Here is a 22,533-nt window from a genome sequence, read left to right as displayed (position 1 = left end):
CTTAATATCGCACACAAAATATTGTGTATTTGGTGAGTTGTATTCACTTAATGTGATTTATTGTAGCCTACTTTAATTGAATTATATTTATTTATTGTCCACGCTAAAGCTTGACATCCACTGGCCAAATACATAACTATACACAATCAACATCTAAAACTATATAAATTACAAAATAGGAGAAGTTAGAAATACAAAGCAACAAAAGATCCGCACACTTAAAAAAAATGCACCAGTCAAAACAACGCCAACCGGTCACATGGGACATCAAGACAATTAAAGTCAGCACACCCTCTCTTACTGATTTAAAGGCAACGTACACCTTGTTTGTTTGTTAACCAGGTCGATTGTTTTACTCATAAATGTAGTTGCACACAGTCATATTAACCTGTGAAAATATTGCTTCAAAAGGTGATCGTTTTTTTTGGAGATATCGCCTCAAACTCCATAGCGAGTATCTCCACGCAGGAAGAATAATTCCTATTTAATACACATTCTGAGAAGCGTTACGCGGTACCGCTTCATATTCATATTTTTAGTGATAAAAAAGTGCTTTCCTTGTACATAACCTTAGAACTACTTCGAAGTGAAATAATTCTCAAAATGCATTATACTATCCACTTCATTGAACTGATTTTAAATGCAGATTTTTGCTCCAGAACCCCAACCTAAAAAAAAAAAAATCAAATTTAATAAGGTTTAGGAGGAAATACAGTCTTAATCACATGAAGAAGTCGCTTCTTTGGTCATTGTCATGGTTTCAACGTTGGTCACCTTTTGTGTCGGTAAATAACCTCGTATAACAATTAGTAACACGGGGCCCAACTAATGCTAATAGGCAGGGGGAGAGTAATGATCGATTCACTGTCCGAATCCAATAGGGTGCTGTTCGCGTAGAAAAGTTGATTAGTTCCAAGTTCAATTTGCATTCATCACTCCGAATTAATCATCTTCCAATTAATACTCCCACATAGCTGCTGAAATTTCCCCTGCAATCTCACTGTCAATGTGAACGTTCCACGAACTCGACTGGTTTATCAGTATAATTGCCCAGCTTGCAGAAGCTGAATTTTGCCCATTTCTGTACCATCATCACCATATGCCATGGAACCCGGGAACAGCTATAGCTGTTGATTATTCTAGTCATTTTTATTGCACAAACATTCTGGTAGCATCTCTGAATATGGTACTACCAAACAGAAATGTTGTTTTGATTTAGGAATGTAGTAGTAACAAGGAAACATAAGAACCATTGGACAAGCGCATTCATGAACTAACGTTGGCCTTTTGGGTTGAGAAAGAGCATGGTCAAAAGCTGAGGCCCCTTTTGACATTTTGGATCTGCATACGCCCATCTCCTTTTATTCTTTGTATAACTTCTTTCTCCACAATACTATGATAACCTTTTAAAGGCATGCTAGAGGGCGCACTTCCGATACCCGTTGACATGTGGCTGATCATCGTAGCCTCTGCAGCAGTCGTTGCCGCTGTCCTAGTGCTGGTAATCATCGAATATACCCACATTGATATCAGAGGGAAATATGTCTGCATCACGGGATGCGACACTGGGTTTGGGAATCTCCTCGCACGTAGTCTGGACAAACACAGAGGCTGTCACGTGATTGCAGCCTGTCTGACAGAGGAAGGCATGACCAAACTGAAGAGTGTGACGTCATCGAGGCTCACCGCAATACAACTCAATGTCAATAGCAGCGAGAGTATCCGAAGAGCACGTGACAAAATACAAGATATTATACCGACTGGTGAAGGTACGAGGTTCGCATTACACAATCTCTTAACCATTGAGGTCAATGGCATAATTAAAAGTGAGGTACACCTTAAAACAAAATCGACATTGGTATACCATTTTAGGGTTAACTCATCACAACATTTCGAATAGATCATTATTACAAGTTATCCTTTCTAATGTTACTCGGATCGATCGCTACTAAATGAGGTCAGCCACTAATTTATAGCTATAGCACTATAACAATGAGGTTCACCACCTAATGTATCAAGTGAGGTCAAACACCTCACTGCAATAATAAATGAGGCTCATCATGACCTCTCACACTGCATTGTTGAATAAGGGTCAGCTCATCACACACTGCTAACAATTTAAGTGAGGTCGTTTAACTGAACTACTGAAAACAAATCAACTTAACATTTTGCAGTTGTCAATGTATGAGTAAATCAAGGTTCATATTGTAGCTTTAGCTAATCAAACAAAATTCGGCAAATTGTTTAGTTAATCATTATGACAACTGGTCATGTCCGGTTTCAGGGTTATGGGGTTTAGTCAACAACGCTGGAATTATCTGCCCTATGGGACCCTTCCATTGGTTGACCAGAGATGATCTCACAAATGTACTCAACGTGAATCTTCTGGGAGCCATTGAGATGACCAACATGCTTTATCCACTACTACGGACAGCCAAGGGGAGAGTGGTCAACGTGTCCAGTGCAGTCGCCCTCTTCCCAACTGCGGGGACAATCTATTCCGTGTCGAAAGCTGGAATTGAGGCCTTCTCGGACAATATAAGGTTAAACTCAACCATTACCGTTAATTATTTAAAGACAGTGGACACTATTGGTAATTGTCAAAGACCAGTCTTCTCACATGGTGTATATCAACATATGCATAAAATAACAAAACTGTGAAAATTTGAGCTCGACTGGTCGTCGGAGTTGCGCGATAAATATGAAAGAAAAAACACCCTTGTCACACGAAGTTGTGTGCTTTTAGATGTTTGATTTCGAGACCTCAAATTCTAAACTTGAGGTCTCGAAATCAAATTCGTGGAACATTACTTCTTTCTCGAAAACTATGTCACTTCAGAGGGAGCCGTTTCTCACAATCAACCTCTCCCCATTACTCGTTACCAATTGAGGTTTTATGCCGATAATTATTTTGAGTAATTACCAATAGTGTCCACTGCCTTTAAACATGAACAATTATATCACTGGATGTGGGAAGCTACATTAATTTTCATCTTAGTTCAAGTAACCTGTATGGTTGAACTTGCCATCGGTTGATCACTGGTCATTGAGCGAAACAGTTGGTTTACAGCCCAGAAAACGCACCCTATGTTGTCACGTGGTAGTTGGGTGCCATTTTCTTCCAATATAGCACAACCCCCAATGTGCAGTCTAGTTCAGCGCCTTGAGCACAAACGATGGACTGTTGTTTGTTTAGTTTTGTTTTATACCAAAAACGGCTTATTGCAAGTTAATAATAATAATGTTGACTTATGCGTACATCTCCGGAAAACCGGTCAAATAGGCTCATACAAGATCAAAAATAGACCTGTAGCAGATACATTAATTTAAGGTGTCGATTATTCGAAGAATGTTTGGGATCGGTTACAGTTTTATACACTTCCATATAAAAACATCAAGGCCTAAAGAAAATCATCAGTGTAAAAAAAAAATATTTCAAGAATGATTTTTCTTTTTCTAGATGTTCAATGAAGGCATCGGGTGTATCAGTCCATATTATAGAACCCGGTGCATTCAAGGGTACTTTTTCTGATGTTGATGCAATGAAGAGGAGGATGGATACAGTCTGGGAGAGACTCCCTCAAGCAGAGAAAGATGATATCGGTGGTGACATTACACTTGAAGCTAGTAAGTACCAACCCCCCCCCCCCCATCTCATCAAAATCACAAGGCATAACAAAAAATACATTACCCATGTAAGGTAATGTCACATACATTTGTAAATGCATTTGTTTTTAATACAAAAAGGGTTTTGTAAAGAAATGCATTCATAAACAGCTAGGCCGGAGATGCCGTCCCTCAAAACGCGCATCCCTACAAATTACATTTGGGCTTTTCTGACCGCCATTTTTGTTTTTTGAAGTGCCTTTTACTCACTGCGGGATGGGGGTGAGGGCAGCCTTGCTTCCATGGGCAGCGCGCCGTATCGATACTTCTCGCCACCTCTCGTCTATATGATCGTTATGATCGAACAAGGTATGCTTAGAAAAATGGCACGGCGAGATCGATTACCCCTGGGAACGAGGTTTGGGTGAGGGGGCTGATGTTGGTGTGGCGCGGACGCGTTTGTGCACAAGTTAATGGCGTTTGCAAACCAAAAGTGTTTGTTATACCAGAGATGTAATCCTATCTCCATGGTTATACCTGGGTGATAATTGTGCATTGTTATTGGTTGAGATCCAAGGAATATGAGCATTGTATCCCAGGTGTGCCGCATGCCTGAATATAATTACCATATTTTAGGGAGAAGCTAATTACTTCCGTTTTCTTTTCAGTGAAACTTCTCATTTCCGACGCCTTACGCATGTCGTCGCCACACTTGACTACAGTAACTAACGCCATGGAACACGCCCTTAGTGCTCGGTTTCCATGGAGACGCTATCTGCCCGGATTAGACGCAAAGTTCTTCTACAAGCCAATATCTTTACTTCCTGCCTTCATAGCAGACAACGTCTATAATTTAATGTTTACAAGAATGATAGACAATAAGAAGAAACTTGTAATGAAAGAACGCGAGAAACACAAAACAACGTAATTTTGTTACGATTGCTGACTGTAATCAGCTATTTGGATTACAGTTACGATTGCTGACTGTACAGACCTCTATTATTGTGACTGTGTGGTCATCTTGATTTTACTCGATTCCAACTTATAGTAACCAAACTGAGGCTAGACGAAATGATAGTCTGGTGCCACGCGCAATGAATGTAAGCATTCATTACTGTTATTTGAATTAGGGAACATGACCAAGATGGTGACAACATGATAAAGGTCTATACAAAACCATTACCTGGTCCATCGATGCCACTATAGTCCTTCTTCCCGTGTTCTAAATAGATTTTGATTTAATAATCTTGAAGCCTTCAGCATCCATTAATCAAACAAACTTGTCCAGGCTATAAGCTATACTTTCCAGACAGAAACACCTGATGATGTACCCAATGGAGAAGTTTTTTTCAGAATGCTCAGCAGAATGTTCAGTCACATGATTTGATTATCGTGAATTGTGAATTGAAATAGTGTTTGATGAAACTTTCGGTGGGCAACTTTTTTTTATAATGGCCTCAACATTCTGACATATTTTTGTACAATGTATAAGTGCCTTAAATACCAAACTTTGTGCATTTACGAGTGCAAATAAACAGAGTAGAGCCTTACGTGTTTCTAAGTTTTGATCAAGGGAGAGGAGGCTCTTTTGTTGGCAAATAAAACCAAAAGTTTTGTATCTAGGGACTCTCTACATCGCGCACAGAGAGGTACAAGATTTATCACGATTTTAGGGACACCTTGAAAACAGGACCTCCTACGACACGTTTGGTAATCATTCTTAAATTCATGAATGTATACAAAATCTTATTAGAGACATTGGGCCCACTCTGTGAAAAACAGTTTGCCATGCAAAATGCAACGTATTTTTTACGCGGAAGTGTTGGCTAAATTGACCGCATGAAAATCTCTGTAAAACAGAAAAACTCCGGGAGTGACGATGGACACCTAGCTTCACCGTGTCTGTTTAAATCAAACGGTTTCAAACGGTTTAATGTTGTGTAAGACACATCTATAAAAAAAAAAAAAATAAAAATAAAATAAAAAATTAAAAAATGATAACATCCCCTAGTTCATACTAGACCCAACCCGACCGCAAACACAATGGGAAAATAAATCCCAAAATTAAAAATTAATAAAATAAATCCTGTATAATTTTATGTAGTCCATTCTTAAATCATTTCCAATTTAATACGAACATAATGAGTAATGACGTCATACAAACAATCACTCGATGCGAGCGAGCACTTTAAAAAGAAGCGTTGCCATGGCTAAACCAGCAATACCAGAAAACCCAAGGACTTTTTTCTCTTCGCTAATTCAAAAAAAAGTTAACCCCCTTAAAACATAATTGGATGGACTATAAACACAAAGAGTGCCCATCGGTAAATTTTTTGCAGTTTCAAGGCGGAGTGTACCCTTTGATTTTGGAACTTTTCGATTGTAAATAATGTTATGTATAGATATGCTTAATAAAAACTAACACCTGAACATTTTCAGTTTAAAAAGTGATCGCGTTTTTGAAAACCCGGAACGAAAAATGTCAACAAAAAAAAACCTCTCTTATAGGAAACTACACAATCTGAAAAGCGTTACGCGGTTACAACGCTAAATTTGACTTCATTGGCAATCCCTCCCCGTCCAGGTTCCAAGTCCACTTGTACAAACAGGAGTACGGTCTGGAAAACATTGAGCGAGGAATAGAAAAACAAGTCACCATAAAACGACTGTCTTTTCCCTTTTTTCCACATTACCAGTAATATGGGGGTGAGCACTATATAAGAACAAAAGTCTTGGTTCGCGTCAAATGTGAACAGTTGCTATGGTAATCCCCGGTTGCTACACACAGACCGAATAACAACACTTCGACAAAAGGATCTTCTATTTTTGGTTGGGAAAATGGACGAACCCAAAGGCAAATCAACTTCAAGTACCACGTAAAACGCACTACTGTCATTCGTGGTGACTGGTGTTCAATGCAAGTAGTCAAGTACCAACAATTTCAGCAAAATCAACTTTCACAACGCTCCCATCTTTGAAGATGTCATGGCTTGGAATGATGGGGCTTCTTGGGTCACTGATTCTAGTAGTGTCCGAGAATTGCTCCCCCACCGCCGGATGTTGCCCCCCTATGTGGCAACCATGGGGTAACTCGTGTTATCGTCTCACCCCTGAAGGAGCACCATGGAAGTCGTCCCGATCAACCTGTTGGGATATGGGAGGCAAGATGCTCGCCCCACGCTCGATCCAAGAAAATGATCTCCTTGTACGCATGAGACCACATCAGCCTGATGATCGCGGAACGGAACATTTGTGGGTGGCTTGCAATGATATTGAGCAAGAAGGGAACTGGAAGTGTGAGGAACGTGGTGATGGTGAGACGAATGGTGCAGAATACTTCAACATGTATAGGGGAGAGCCGAACGGGGGCACAACTGAGAACTGTCTCGCCATGCGGTACTTGGAAAAGGAAGGCATAGTGAGTGATGGTGGAATGTGGCATGATGTAGCCTGTTCTGACCCTATGAAACATTACAAAGCTGTCTGCGTTCTTCGTCCCAAACAACCCCGTACCTACTGTTCCTCGATCGGCAGCGACCAGCGTCTTAACACCGCATGTCTTGTAGATCACGTCATTGCAGAAGTTATCACTAAGAGCACGATGGAGTGTGCCTTGGCCTGCAGCAAGGAACCGAGATGTCGCTCCTTCAACATCAAACAGACCGAGAAGGCGGACAAGAAGCTGTGTCAATTGAACAACGCAACCCGCTCAGAAGACCCCGCAAAGTTCAAGTCAACTGACTCGTTCTGTATCTACTCAGATTTGGCGACTCTGTATGATTTCAATGAGGATTTTCACAGAGAACTGTAATCGCAACTGCGATGGCACTTATGGAGGGAGTCGGCCTGCATTACATGAGCTGTATGGTGTTTGCTTCATAAATTTGTTAAACACTTTAAACTGACTTTCAAACTATTTGTGTTAACTCTTTTGTAACATACAACAAACAAACAAATTGTTTGAGGCAATGAGACCAACAATCGATCACCTAGTTACCCTGACTTGGTAAGTTTTAAAATGTAATAATTATTGTGTTTTTACGAGCACCATTGTTTATTTTTATTTATAAGCAACGAAAAGCTAGCTCGAAGCAATGCTTGGCTGTACTTGCTATATGAAAATTAGGTAGGCATTTGCCCCCTCGAGTGTACAAAACACAATGATCCCCATCACAACATGCAACAATATCGTACGATTAGTTGTTAGAAGAACCAAAGAGGAAATGTAGAAGAGCAAATTTTACTACTATATTTATATAATTCGTGTCTTTATTCGGTACAAAAAGACATGTATATCAAAGCCTAGGACATTATAATCACAATCACAGAATTCAATTAACTATGAATGGCAATGTATATACAAACAAAAAACCAACGAAAAAAAAACAACAGAAACAAACGTACCAACACCCCCAACAAACATCAAACAAACAAATATGATTGCCTATTACTTACTTATTTGTTAATTTTTTTTTAATGTATATTGCTTTTTATATGAGATCTATGGAGGTGGGGAATAGAACAAGAAATTCGGTCAAATTCTGTAGAACATAGAAATACATAACTGTTATATACGTCTATATCATTTTGCCATGAATATAATGTGTTTGATCGGTATTATAGGTGGTGCTTCTTTTCATACCACAATAGCGTTCAATAAAGTCCGTAATGATATCAAGGCTGTGATTTTTAAGTTTTTTTTTAAATGTATATTGCTTTTTATATGAGATCTATGGAGGTGGGGAATAGAACAAGAAACTCGGTCAAATTCTGTAGAACATAGAAATACATAACTGTTATATACGTCTATATCATTTTGCCATGAATCTAATGGGTTTGATCGGTATTATAGGTGGTGCTTCTTTTCATATCACAATAGCGTTCAATAAAGTCCGTAATGATATCAAGGCTGTGATTTTTCTTTTTAAGTATTTCAGACGAAAATATCTCTCTGGGGGTTGATAATGGTAACCTTCAGATTATTGCCAATTATAGGTCTTACTGCTAATTTTAGGGCAAATAGTCGACCAGGTTACACGTCGCGTTGTTCTATTTTGTACCCGATATAAACAGTCATTCGTTTTCACTTAATGCGAAAGCAATAATTGTTCTTTTGTGCCACATGTAATAACAAATAAAAAACACAGCATTAGTTTTTCAAATGATCACTTTTTTTTTCGAGAAAACATAGAATAACATGACTTTTGGCCTATGTTTTGTCAGGGATCTATTGACACTGAAGGATTATAATGGCATCCGGTCTACTTCATTTGGTTGTGGCATTCAAAATAAGCATGAACGGTGATCTTAAGGGGCCTTCTATAACCATTTTTCCTTGTGAAATATTTCCCTAGTGAAGGAAGCCATATTTGAGAAAAAACTCTAAAAACCTATCTTTAAATTAACCCCAAAACAAAACAAAACGATCAGCTGATTTCGGTTGTTACATCCAAAATTACAACCTAATATGTATAAATGCTGCAAGGTGGGCATGTATTTTTCAATATTACTCCTGACTCACAAAACTGATTTAGCCACAGAAAATGGTTTAATGACACACAGCGTGAACAGTGTGTGCGACTATTTTGTCAGCTCTAAACAATTCTCTAAAATAGGCCTCCCTTTAGTTTGACTACGTGAATTTGCTGTTTCAACACAATCAGTTCTTTGTGTTATTATTACGAGTGTTAATAAACGAATAGCGAATGTGTATCAATTCTGCAAGTTTGTTGTTTGTTGTGTCTTTTTTGTTAGTTCGTTTGTTTCTTTGCTTGTTTTTATTTTTATCAATTTAAAAACAAAAAGTAGTAAATGGCCTGACGTTTCAACCCTAGCACTGAGAGTCTTTCTCGAAGGCTAAACAAACAAGACAGATAACTATAGTGTGCAATATAAGCAGCTAAGTGGAAATAGGCCTACACGAATGAGGGGGGGGGGGGGGGCGGGGGGCGTTGGTCTGACCCATTTCCGGGTTAGGATAACCCAAAAATATTTAGACTCGGATTCTGCGTCAGTTTGACCCATTTCTTTGTCATTTTGACTTGGATACCCGGTCAAACTGACCCAGAATTGGGCCACGCCCCACGAGACTCAAATACAGGTCAATAACATGACCCGTACTCTGAGCGCATATCTTTATTATCTTTGGGAAATATTCAGTTAGATGAATCAAAACTAGTTTACTTACGAATGACCAGTCGTGGAGGGGGGGGGGGGGCATACACATTTCAGCAAAGGCCAGTGGTTCGGTTAAAACATATGAAACAATTCCTCTAATTTATCTAACGTTCGCAGGTAAATTTTCAATGGTTACCTGGCAGAGAGTTTACAGACTCAATTTCATGGCTCTGCTTCCAACGAGTTCTGCGCTTTGCGATCAACATTATTCGTTTACAGGGTAAGCGCAGAATGTACGCGCTATATAGCTAGCTGATATACTAGCTGTGTAGCTGTGTGGTCGAAGGGTGTCTAGTTTTTCATTGTGATGGACTGTGTTTTTTTTCCGCGAGTTGTATTTTGATAAGAGAATGCAGTTTGCTGACAGTTACCATCCAACCAAACTGTTGATGTTTGCGCTTCTTTTGATGTTTTTCGAAGCCAGTTTGATCAATATCGTGGGTTGTCATATATTATTTCTAACCATGGCGATGCCTATTTTAGAAAAATTTAATTAAAACCTTCATCTGTTGAGGCCTGCATACATGTAACCTCGAAAGGCGAGTTGAATTATTATTATGTTGGTATCTCAGTTTCCTTTTTCCCCCTTAAAATAAAATAAGTCAACTTCAAGCTCGAGTTATGTATCGTTTTTCCTCGACGTTATTGTATTAACTCATAGGAAACGATATAAGTCATCTGTGAAGTTTAAAGGCAGTGGACACTATTGGTAATTCTCAAAGACTAGCCTTTATAGTTGGTGTATCTCAACATATACATAAAATAACAAAGCTGTGAAAATTTGAGCTCAATCGGTTATCGAACTTGCGAGATATGAATGAAAGAAAAACACCCTTGTCACACGAAGGTGTATGCGTATAGATGGTTGATTTCGAGACCTCAAGTTCTAAATCTGAGGTCTCGAAATCAAATTCGTGGAAAATAACTTCTTTCTCGGAAAGTATGGCAATTCAGAGGGTGCCGTTTCTCACAATGTTTTATACCATCAATCTCTCCCTATTACTTGTCACAAAGAAAGGTTTTATGCTAATAATTATTTTGAGTAATTACCAATAGTGTCCACTGCCTTTAAGCTGATAACATTGTCTACTTGTTTTAGAAAACAGCAAATGTCAAGATCACACGAAAATCAAATCCATCCACGTTAATAGCGATGTGGCGGCGAGTACACAACGTGTCTATGACCGTATCATTCGCGAACGGACATCAGCCTACGAATATCTCAGAAACGATTCATGCATGAACCGTTTCTCATAATTCAAATGTTTTGTGGTAAACATTTTCAAAACAATTATACTTAAAAGAGAACCAACACTCAATAATTATACTACACAATACGTCAATGATTATACACCGCTAAAATTGAGGTCGAAGATGGATAATTTAGAATAATAACCACACATGCTTTAACTGGCTGATATTTCTGAAACATAAACTATAATTGCTTGATATTAAGCAAATTCATTCAATAAAAGTTTATCGGCGGGCGTTTTTTTTCTTCTTCGTTAGACTGAGTCTGTCACAGTGATGGATTGACTGTGTTTTCCCTGCTATGGGTTGTGTTTTGAGAAAAGAGAAAGCAATTTGCTGACAGTTAACCGAAACAATGGTGGCATATACATGTACACCGCTACACAAAAACAGGAAGCACATATGGCACATCACTGCGATCAATAGGGAGACAAAAAAAGGGTGGGGGTAGGGACTGGTTTGACCGCAAAGAAGATGGAGACACCAAGTACAATATGAAGGTTGGGAAGAGGGAGAAGGTAACTAATTAGTGAATGAGGCAGGCTAAAAGGAAGGGTATCATCTGTATGGGGAAAAGGAGAAGGCAAAGACAAGGGGTTATTAATCATTTCGTTCTTGGATGTTCAGACCATGATGTTGAATGGTCTGAAGGTGCCTTATCCACAGTTTCTTTCTATTCAGACGAACAGTCTCTCTAAAAAAAAAATAATGTATCTTGCATAGACACTTCTCAGATGCATTGGAGATTGCCTTTTTCATTTGGATTCTATGAAATCTTTAACATAACCACTGACGCCACTGTACGCCATTATTAGTCATTTCGTTCTTGGATGTTCTGACAATAGGGTTGAATGGTCTGAAGGCGCCTTATCCACAGTTTCTCCCTACTCAAACGAACAGTCTCTCTAAAAAATTAATGTATCTTGCATAGATACTTCTCAGATGCATTGGAAATTGCCTTTTTTATTTGGATTCTCTGAAATCTTTAACATAACCACTGACGCCACTGTACGCCATTATTAGTCATTTCGTTCTTGGATGTTCTGACAATAGGCATGAATGGTCTGAAGGCGCCTTATCCACAGTTTCTCCCTACTCAAACGAATAGTCTCTCTAAAAAATTAATGTATCTTGCATAGATACTTCTCAGATGCATTGGAGATTGCCTTTTTATTTGGATTCTCTGAAATATTTAACATAACCACTGACGTCATTGTACAGCAAGCCCCATGAGAAACAAATTCAGGCTTTCACGAAAAGTAAAGCAATCTTCTCAGATGGGAAAGAGTAACAAATTCACAACAGAAATAAACCCTTTTCAGATATAAATCGACGTACAATATCGTCACATGTGTTGGATCGCGAAGGAGGGGAGGCGGGCATCTCAAAAAGCCTTCTGGAATTCTATCTAAAGGAAATCTTGAATCGATCATATTATCTACCTTAACCCTTTACCAAGAGAAATGTTGCATGTCTGAGGAAGAAACATTAGACCACATCAGTCAAGACAAAGAAATGTGTTCAAGAAACATAGAACATCTGCTGCTAAAACAATGCAGCCAACTCGACCTACAATCTTACCCTGTAACTGCACTGATTGGTGGTAATGACTTTGAAAGTCAGATATACCGTATGTCTGAAAATATGAAGGGGTTTAAATGTCAGAGGTTGTATTCTGTACTTATGGGAAGGCGAGAAACATTCCAGAACATTACACTTTACAAAACAACGACCCACGATAAATACTTCTCTCATATCAATTGGATGACTCGCTTGGCAACGAGCCTATCCGCATCATATCATACAGACAGAATTCTAGCATTACGACACACCAACACAAATCTATCAGACTGTCATAAACAGATAAACTTGAAGAATGTTATCATTTCGCCTCAACTGCGCGGGATAACTTGACGAGAAAAGCACACACTGCTGGTTGTCTGACTTGGTGGAGACTTTGGGTGTACAGTCCGGTGGTAAAAGGCCTACTAGATGACCCAACCCCACTGTATTTCAATAACAATGTCATGCCGATTGCACAGTGAGTGCTAAACGATCTTACCAGTTATCAACTCGGCTAGTCTTGACGACAGTTTTATATTAGTCATCTTTGGAGTACGGAGGGATTTTTTTCTTTAAGATGATGGAAGTGATGCAGCCATCAACTCCTGAGATTTACATTGAGCAGGAGGATAATGAAGGAGATGGCGGCCATCGTATGGAGGTAGATGAAGGCGAATATGAAGAAGTTGGCAGAGCTTTAATCAGGTAATCATAGAATATTATTGTTAATATTGTTAATTTTTGTTTATTCAATTTCTATTCTATTGAAACTCACATTTATTTTCAAACTTCATGATTTTTTTAAAAATAATATTGAATAACAAAACAAAAAGTCAAAAATAAAAAAAATAGGGGCCTATCCACAAATCCAGATGGTCTCAAGGCATCCTCTAGAACCGAAGCTTGTGGTTAGATGCCTGATGTACATTCAAACAGACAAGAAACAATACGGGCAGATAGGTTGAACAAAGACAGATTAATAATGTAAAAAAAGTATGAACTATTTAATTCCGAAACTTACTTAATGTTTTTATGAACTGAGGGGCAACATATTCAGAACTTTTAAAGTTTGGATTGATATTTCGTACATAGAAACGTCAATATTCCACTCGACGGTTAACAATCAATGTTAATCAAGTTGTGAAATGTTATGATAACGTGTAAGAAGAAGTAAACATTTGAAACATCTGGACAAGTCAATTCAATGTTGTTTGAATATTTAACAGATAAGCGTTTGAAAAGTACATTCTCAACTTACATTTCCCCCAATGAAAGTGTGTTACCTTCACTAAATGAATTAAATACTTTTAGATTGACTGGTTTCTGTAATAAATATCAAGAAACCCTTTTATAGGACTGGATACAACAACTTATTAATGTTACTCATCTCTTTTATTTAAGGTACAAATGCATTTATTTGAAGAAGAAACAAAATGGCGTTAATGGTCGGTGTCTACCGTGTAGAAAAATTACTGTTAAAAAACGGCAATAGCGTTGCCATGACAATAACAATGAATGTGACAAGAGAGTTCATTAACTGACAAGGAAAGTGTCGTTAAATGAAGGTTGGGGCAATGTTTATGAACTAATTGGTAGCTATGAACCATTTTGCATTAGTTTCGTTTATTTAGGTCATTATTTCATTTACACATGAAGCCATTTCTACAGTTGGTATATGAAATCGAACATTATAAATAAACACTGTGAAATGCCTTGAATGAATTCCAAGACGTTAAGACACGTATCACTGGTTAGTTATTACAACAATGTGACGAATGCGCAGAGAGCAATAGAACAACCCTGTGTGCTCTCATGCTAGGGCCGTGCACCCTGCACGAGTAATGCCATAACTGGCACAGCCGTAGGGGATCACATTCCCACATTAATATTAACATCGTCAACGGCTTGGTATCTCTAAGTTAAGTTGGTATTAAGGATTGTATAAATAAAACAATAAGACTTTTTTTTCTGTCAGTAAGATATTAAATGGCAATCGACAACAAGGTATGCATATGAATGAGGGCATAAATTGAATTGGTAAAATATTGCCATTGGTATAGGCCTACAGGTATACACTCATAAGGTATTCGAAACCATGCCATAGAGCTATATAATAAGCTTTTATATAGCTTTATGAACCATGCACATGACCCCCCAAAATAAAGCAGTCGAATGCTGGTCTCCCTATAAACACATACGCACATTCCCTACAAAGACTAATGTTGTCTACATTAAATGTCGCCCTGGTATCCCCTAATTGTTAATAGTTATAATTCACTCTGTGATCTGAACGGTTAACGATTTCAGAATGTTTTATTAATTTTTCTTATTGAGAGAGGGGCAGCACGGGCGGGCGGGTATTCTTGGGGGCGGCACGGGCAGGCGGGTGTTCTGGGGGGGGGGGGGCTTCTGCCCCACCCTTCTGGTTACGCCACTAGGTAGGACAATTCATCTTCAACTCAAAGTGCATTAATGTTCAGACTGATCCCGGGCTGTCATGCAAAGATGTCGTTCAGATTAATGCCACATTTGCTATTAGCAATGACCAACGTAGTCAACTAGGTAGTATCAATCAAAAGTAACAGATGCGATTTATTATTACAATTCGTGACTATGGAAATGTTTTATCTGGTAGTCTTATATTCACATAAGACATCAACTTGTCGCGGGATGATTATTTCACCGAAACCCCCCGCCGTCCCCTTTTTATTACTAGTTATGACTGTGATGTTGTCGTGGACAAGTGCCGAGCAAAACATATGACTGTCTGGCATTATGAAAGTATTGCCAAGGTACGCCGAGATTTATGTTCATCTAGAAAAAATGGTAGGAGGGACGGGTGGGGACAATGGGGAAACTAAGCTGATCCTCTGTCTTAATCCACAAAAATAAAGACAGGCTCTAATATCATTGGCAACAATAATCTCATTTGATAAATGTTCTGTGACGTAAGCTTTCAATATAGCTGTGTTCATGGTCGTCAAGGTATTGCACTTTCGATCGTCTGCATGCAACGTATGCACAATGTTGTGTACATCATTGATGTGTTTTAGCTGCGACTGTCCCGTGTGAAATGTATACAAGGTCAAAGGTACATTTGGCAACATCCGGTAAAACTGGTATCTGGCATTATTCATGAGCCTCGAAGTGTGACGTCGGATGCTCAGTAGGCTAGGGGCAGTAAAGAGGAAGGGGAAGTGTCAAGGTCGTCAATTCGAAATGAATAAGTTTCCGTTTTCCTTCCTAAAAAGAGTACATTTAAAACACAAACACTCAGTTTAAAACACGTCAGACTCCAGTATCCGAACTTCACAATTCCAAAGAGTGTACGAGACTTTGAAGCAATTAGCGTTCTCATCGCTCATACTGTGCTCGTAAGCAGCCCCAATGAATCAGTGGTAGATGTCTTTAATCATTCACCACCGTGGATGTAAAGTGAACTTGAGTAACTGTCCACAACCTCCGCTGACCCCGTATAGTACCTCAATAAAGACAGCAGCCAATTACATGACATCAAAGGTGAGTGCTTTAATCAAACTGGCCGGACGAAACCCTCTGGAATCTGTTTAACATCTCAAGAAAGCCCACATGTAAAGTGTTTTTATCGGAGGGAGGGTGAGGCTGATCTTACAGACGCATGGAGACAGTTTGATTATTTTAGTAAGATCCATGGGAGGCAGCATTAGTATCAGACTGTACTTGAACAGCATGATACGGATAGCCAAGGCGTCTTATTGATGGGGTTTTACATCTTTTCTGACGCCATAGGCAGTCTTGAGACGTATGGATGCAAGAGTGCTGGAAGTTTAGCTGTTAAGACCAAAGTAGTCACTATGTGAAGTTTCTTTTTGGAGTTGCTGGTATAATTGGAATTAAAACGGAGAAAGTTTTTTGAGAAGAAGATGGCCAGTAATGCTTTGGGTCGTCGGTTTACCATGGATTTTAATTATTTGGATATGGTGTGGCCGACTGGAACGAAGATAACAGTACGGGCTGGTGATTGTCAGCCTGTCACTGTGCTGAATTCACAATCTCGACTCTTGGCTCATGAAAAGAGAGACAAAATTGGGTGAGTGCTTCTATGCAAAATTCGGAGATGGGTTTCATCTTCATCCGCCTTTATAATTATTCTGGAGGCCTTGTTTCTTTGCAGTCGAAATTGTATTCAAACATTCGGTTCATTATATGGTCAAAAATAACTCATCAATATTGATAAAGATGTCAATTTGTGTAACACTATAGTCCGCATATGGGCAGCAGACGGTCCCCATTCTCAATTTCTCAAAAAAACAAAAACATGATCTTTCGCATTGAGTTATGACATTCGAAGCAGATAAAAATTTACCTCATGCCTCATGTTTGAAGTACACAGTGTTGTTCCCTTGTTTCTTTATATAAACTTAACTTAACTTAAATGCATTTATAAAGCGCTGTATCACTGTTTCAAAGCTATATGTTGGGGTGAAATACAGCAAAGTGTTACAAACTATACAGACAATATTCAAACTAATTCCACAGCCGTAAACGTCCAGACGGTCCAGGAGGGGCTTCACAATGCACCAAAAGAAGGGAGTGGAAGGAAAGATAAGGTGGCAACATAAAGAATGCACCAAACCTCACCATCTCTATCTTGTGCGGATATTATGGCATATTATTATTACCACAGTGCCACCACGGTCACCAGATGCTTTACACAAGGACGCGTTATAAGAAACCCGTTCATGAATCTCCCAAGAGTTAACGATGAAACCCCAAGTGTTTTCTCTTCATCTAATGATGTCAATGACCTCAGGGGTTTGCCCTCATTATAACAGACGGGATGTTCTGCAAATATCACACGAGTGTTAACGGACAAGTCACTGGCCTAATTCCCAATGGTTCATGTTATCATGTCAGACGAAGACAGACAATAATTACTCATATTCAAGTGATGAACACGATATTGCACAAGACACCAACGAGATGATGTGTTGATATTGAGCTCCTGGTATCATTTGAAGACTTTGGTTTGCAGAGAAACGGATGCAAAACGATTATTTCAATCCAAACAGTAATAACGAAGAAAAACAAGTTTAATAGTACAACAAGTTGTTCAACTCGAAATGGAACAGTGGTATACGACATAAATTCTTTGAATAACTTTAATACATCTTGTGGCCTCGACAATCTACCTGGATGGTTGCAAGCTTAACCACAGTTGCTTCTCTGAACACATGTGTATAAAATGGAAAATACCAGGAGAGCAGAACAAATATTTTGAAAGAAATGTTTTGGTTCTGTTGACCAGGGATAATAAAGTGTTATACAGCGCCCTCATGGGATGGCTGCTATAAAAGTACCTAATACCCGATGTTAAAAACTAACATTCTATGATTTCTTTCAGTGGTTTGAACCCCGTGGATTCGGTGATCTTAACGGCTGACAGAGGCTACCTCCTATGGACCAATCCAAGAGGATCCATTGAGGTCAAATTCAAATACGGTCGCTCGGGGGAAGATTTCAAGTAAGAGCACAATGGGGCACACTATACGAGTATCGGTTAATTACAAAATAGGCCACAGTTATTTTATGTTTAATATTTTGTTGATAGGCTAGTTGTCACTATCAGGCGATAATCCGCACATCTCTTTAATTTTAAACTTGTTAGAGACACTTTCAAGGAAGGCACTATGTAAATGCATATAAGACTGAAAAATTTTGTTCTGAGTTTTCTTCCGATTTCAAAGTTGGACTTTTGTGGTAATTGGAATATATCTAAATTTTAAATTATTCAAAGAAATATGTTATATTTTTATAACAAATATTATTTTGTTCTATTCTTATGCAAGTCACGTGCGTGAGAGTTTACACACGACTGTGTCATCATTTAGTTTTAATGGTATGCAGTGGTGGTCTACAGACCACCTATTGTGAACGCGTCTTGAGCTATTCCATCCTACTGCTTAGGAATATCCCATGACTACGAATAATATTATGAGGTTATTACAGGACAAGCTCAATTTATAAACTTGACATTGCAGAACTTCACAGATACACAGCGTCAAGAATTTACATGGAAAGAAGTTTTTTCATACGTGGAAAAAGGGGTTAAGTGCATGCATGGCAATTATGGGAGATTTTTGGGACGCTTGGTGGCAGCAGACTTACCAGGTAAAATTCATTGTTTTTGGTAATGTACGCATGCTCAGAACTACGTAAACAATGGAAATTTACATGGTAAGTCTGCTACAACCTAGCGGTCCAAAGTCTCCCATTTGTTACTTGATATTTAAAACTCGTGTCTCTATTCTATCGCACCTGTAACACGACAGGTTTCCGGTTTTAGGCAGTTTGTAGTATAACTGCTAATATTTAGCACACATAAAGGAATACAATCACGAGGCACTATTCTTCTCAACTTTCCTCATCATATCAGCCTCGTCAAGGGAAATTTCATTAATTCAGGTGATCCCATTTAATGGAAAACAATTACGGGAAAAAACGGTCATATTTTGTAAGGGATTTCTTACACGTTAGGACCATGTCCCACGAGGCAGTTTACAGGCACCCGGTTCCAGGCAATCTCCAAGAAAAAGGATTCTCATATGATTTTTCACATATCTTTCTTGGGGATGGTAAGACACCGTTTGTAAAATGACTCGTGTGCTACTAAAGTAATCCCGTATACGCACTGAAGTTGGTTGCCTCCAAGTTGCCTGTAAAAGTTGCCTCGTGTGACAGTGCCCTTAGACCGTGATTTATGTCGATTGAGGCAATCAAATAAAGCGATGGTAAATATTGTGGCCTTCAATTGCTATTCGACTTCTACATCTTTCGGGCGGACTTTTTCTCTGGAGGATTGATAACGATTTTAACTGTATAACCAGTGAGTTTTCAGGAAGAAGCATAACATTGTTTCTACTCATCAATATTTTGTACTTTGTCTGGAAGTACATTTTTACTGCATAACCCCAAACGAAGGACCAAGCCTTGTGTCTCACGCAATGGCTTCGCGAAATGTCGCAAAGCTATACATATATAAATGTTCACGTGCTCCATATGCAAACATAACAAATACATTCGACATATTTGCTGAAAGGATTATTGTTTCGTAGGATGGCAGTGAAATTCTATTTTTCAATATGAAAATACAAGTGAAATTCCATCATGGTAATAATATGGTAAAATTGAATGAGGTGATATTAAACATGATTTGCATTTGAGATCGTATATAAAACAGTCATTTGAAAAGGAGTGTACACCATTGTAAATGATACAAACATTTGCATATAAACTTCATTGATATAATTGCATATTGACTTCATTGATGACCTTTGCATGACTTCATTTCTTGAAAAATGCCATGAAAACAACCATCCTGAGAGCTTATTGTTCTGAAAGAAGTTACTCTTATAAAATGCAAAATAAAACAGTATACGATATCGAGTTTAATTGTAGAATTATGCATTGTAAATGTTTCATTTCTAAAGGTTTGTAGATGTTTTTTAGCATCAATCGATTAACAAAATATGCCTCTTTTGATCATCCTGTTCAGCAGCAGTTGGACTTGTGCTAATGAATTATTCATTTTTCTTTCTCACTTCTAACCAATCAGCTGCTTCATCGACCCCCAGCACCAGGGCATCATGATCTATGAAATGCGTGGTAACTACCAGAAGGAGTTAGTTGTTGACGGTCGTCAACCAATCTCTAAAAATACCAACCCACATCATATCAAATCAATGGGTGTACGTCGTGGCGAGAACAACTTTGAATTCCGCTCAAAGAAAAGCGAAGTGCGGCTTGTGTTGGAGACTGTGCGAGACATGCCAGCGCTCCAGGCGTTCAAGTTCAACTATGTGCTAACATTGTAACAGAGCCCCACTCTGCAGAATTCCAGATATTTATTATCAATTAATTTCACTACTGCTTAAAATTATTAATTTAAAAATTTTTAAACAAGCTAAGCTTATCAGTGACTTTAATATAAGTATTTAATTATCATTACATTTAATAATATTAAAGGTGTAATATCCAGCTGGTTATGTCGCTTTGTGCCTTCCGTGGTTAGAGCATCAACTTCTAACCTTTGACATTATGATCACATGACTGCCATCATGATGATGTTGTTTTAGCGACCTCGCCTGCTCATATAAGAAGCACACTTGGTCTTCGCGGAGCAGTAAAAAGCCGATTCGTTCGTTTAATTATATATGGGCATGTTTACTAAATAAGTTTTCGCTACAAACAATGTTTTTGGAAAAAGACTCTTTATTATTCGTTGCACAACAAACGGGCAAGAGGGCATAGTCTACCAAAACAAAATGTGTATAGACATTATAATAAACAGATAATTCATATAAAAAGAGGTGCTAAAAAACATTTGATAATAAAAAAATTTAAATCAATAATATGTAATTAAACAAAACATTATTTCAAGACGCAAACTGTCATGACTGAACGAATTCAAAAATAAAAGCAGACGAGGAGATGAAGTAGATGTACAACCCTAATGCCCAAGGGAAATACCCAAATAATATATTTAGCTATTTAGCAGCTACAGGAACAACTGCATACTGTAATCAATTATTCATGTAAAGACTAAGCCACTTTTTAAATATATTTAAAAAGGGATAAGAGATATATCCCTTGTTGGTTGTTGTTTGGGTGAATCTCAAGTGTTTGAATGAAACGATGCCAAATTGTTCTTTGAAAATAAACTTTTAAAGTGTCACTTCACATTTTCGCAACCTTTATTAACTTACTACTATAACTACTAAGGATGTATGTAATATGAATAATACTTTCTGCACAATTATTTCATTCGAACCACGCCCAGTTTTTCACTTGAGAAGTGTTTGAATTAAATATCTGGACAATGCAAATGCACAACAAACCAAGGTGACTAGTTGAGTATTGCATACTTCACTTTTAGATGTTAATTCTTCAGATTGATTTATATTAAATATATTTATTATAACGATGTATAAAGAGTTATTTAGTAGATAGATACATGCAATTTGCTAGAGCAATACAAGTGTCCAAGTATCTAATCATGTAGAATGTAGACTGCATTTGCACAATAAACAAACACACCGGCTTACATTTGAAGCTCTGATAATTAGCTCATTCTTGCCGCACAGAGATAAAACATTAAAACAGTTGCATTTTTTTGTGTAAACAAAACCAAAGTAGTTACCTGATTTTTGTTAGGAAAACATTTTTATTCAATTATAATAAATGCCTTCAATTACAACATATACTGCTAAAATACCAGAACTACACTACAGGTATTCATCGAATTTGTAAAATAAACCATAATTTGTTTATCAATCTTCAAAGTAGTTCAAATAATTTCAACATTCTATCATTGATGTGAAGTGTCCATGTATCTTTTTCAAACACAACAAACAATTTTATAGAATACCTTCTCAAAATTTTCTCTAATGAAAAAAGGGAGTAGAAGCCTACTTTAACAAACTTAATGATAACTTACTTTTTGCCATAGCATACATTTTGTGTGTGAAATGGTTAAATTGAAGTCTCCTGATTGTTCGAGTATAATACTATGTTCTGGTTAAAATAATTCTATTCTGTAAAGTATGAAAGTTTACATATTATGTAGTTGACCATGTTCTGCCTTTTCCCTACACACCAACATTTTATTACTACTTTTCAATATTTTGTTTTCTTTTTCTAAGAAAGAAAAAAAAAACAGCAAAACAAAAAGTATCTAACTTGTAGGCTGAATTATTTGTTCTTACTGTTTTCAAGTAACGTCCTACACTACTGAGAATTGTTCTCATACTCCTCTCTCTATTTCATTTTACATTGAGTCAGTAAATGCAGTCAGACACAATCAGCTTCTCAGGATATTTGTTAACACAACTTAAACCCAAAGCAGCTTCCAAAAAAAAGCTCATACACAAATGAATATTACAATGGTGTACACTACAA

The 22,533-nt window shown here is 37.9% G+C and overlaps 3 protein-coding genes across 4 annotated transcripts; all 3 read left to right on the top strand.

Moving 5' to 3' along the window:
• Positions 1–1,447: 1,447 nt before the first annotated feature.
• On the top strand, positions 1,448–4,554 carry LOC139940918 (short-chain dehydrogenase/reductase family 9C member 7-like). Its single transcript, XM_071937317.1, has 4 exons — positions 1,448–1,769; positions 2,285–2,543; positions 3,461–3,627; positions 4,275–4,554. Exons 1-4 carry the CDS (start codon positions 1,448–1,450, stop codon positions 4,532–4,534), a joined length of 1,008 nt encoding a protein of 335 aa, XP_071793418.1. The 3' UTR covers positions 4,535–4,554.
• Positions 4,555–6,604: 2,050 nt separating this feature from the next.
• Positions 6,605–7,575, top strand: LOC139943957 (uncharacterized). The gene has a single exon (XM_071940872.1). The coding sequence runs from the start codon at positions 6,605–6,607 to the stop codon at positions 7,415–7,417; it is 813 nt and encodes a 270-aa protein (XP_071796973.1). The 3' UTR covers positions 7,418–7,575.
• A 5,291-nt stretch (positions 7,576–12,866) lies between these two features.
• Positions 12,867–22,523, top strand: LOC139945891 (uncharacterized). 2 transcript variants are annotated; one of them, XM_071943405.1, is made up of 3 exons: positions 12,867–13,302; positions 17,981–18,100; positions 20,192–22,516. In XM_071943405.1, the coding sequence occupies exons 1-3, from the start codon at positions 13,175–13,177 to the stop codon at positions 20,448–20,450; spliced, it is 507 nt and encodes a 168-aa protein (XP_071799506.1). In that variant the 5' UTR covers positions 12,867–13,174; the 3' UTR covers positions 20,451–22,516. The 2 variants fall into 2 exon arrangements, with proteins under 2 accessions (XP_071799506.1, XP_071799500.1); XM_071943399.1 differs by lacking the exon at positions 12,867–13,302 and adding an exon at positions 16,362–16,666 and having other exon boundaries at positions 20,192–22,523.
• The last annotated feature ends 10 nt before the right edge of the window (positions 22,524–22,533 follow it).

Source organism: Asterias amurensis, chromosome 1 (genome assembly GCF_032118995.1).
Source record: "Asterias amurensis chromosome 1, ASM3211899v1".
NCBI classification, from domain to species: domain Eukaryota; kingdom Metazoa; phylum Echinodermata; class Asteroidea; order Forcipulatida; family Asteriidae; genus Asterias; species Asterias amurensis.
The sequence above is the reverse complement of the archived record's forward strand: the minus strand, read 5'-3'. Positions and strand labels throughout refer to the sequence as shown.

Coding starts and splice junctions, on each gene's coding strand:
- LOC139943957 (XM_071940872.1), top strand. CDS start 6,605: ATGGGGCTTCTTGGGTCACTGATTCTAGTAGTGTCCGAGAATTGCTCC.
- LOC139945891 (XM_071943399.1), top strand. CDS start 16,500: ATGGCCAGTAATGCTTTGGGTCGTCGGTTTACCATGGATTTTAATTAT. Junction 16,667..17,980: donor GAAAAGAGAGACAAAATTGG/GTGAGTGCTTCT, acceptor GATTTCTTTCAG/TGGTTTGAACCCCGTGGATT. Junction 18,101..20,191: donor CGCTCGGGGGAAGATTTCAA/GTAAGAGCACAA, acceptor CTAACCAATCAG/CTGCTTCATCGACCCCCAGC.
- LOC139940918 (XM_071937317.1), top strand. CDS start 1,448: ATGTGGCTGATCATCGTAGCCTCTGCAGCAGTCGTTGCCGCTGTCCTA. Junction 2,544..3,460: donor GCCTTCTCGGACAATATAAG/GTTAAACTCAAC, acceptor TTCTTTTTCTAG/ATGTTCAATGAAGGCATCGG. Junction 3,628..4,274: donor TGACATTACACTTGAAGCTA/GTAAGTACCAAC, acceptor TTTTCTTTTCAG/TGAAACTTCTCATTTCCGAC.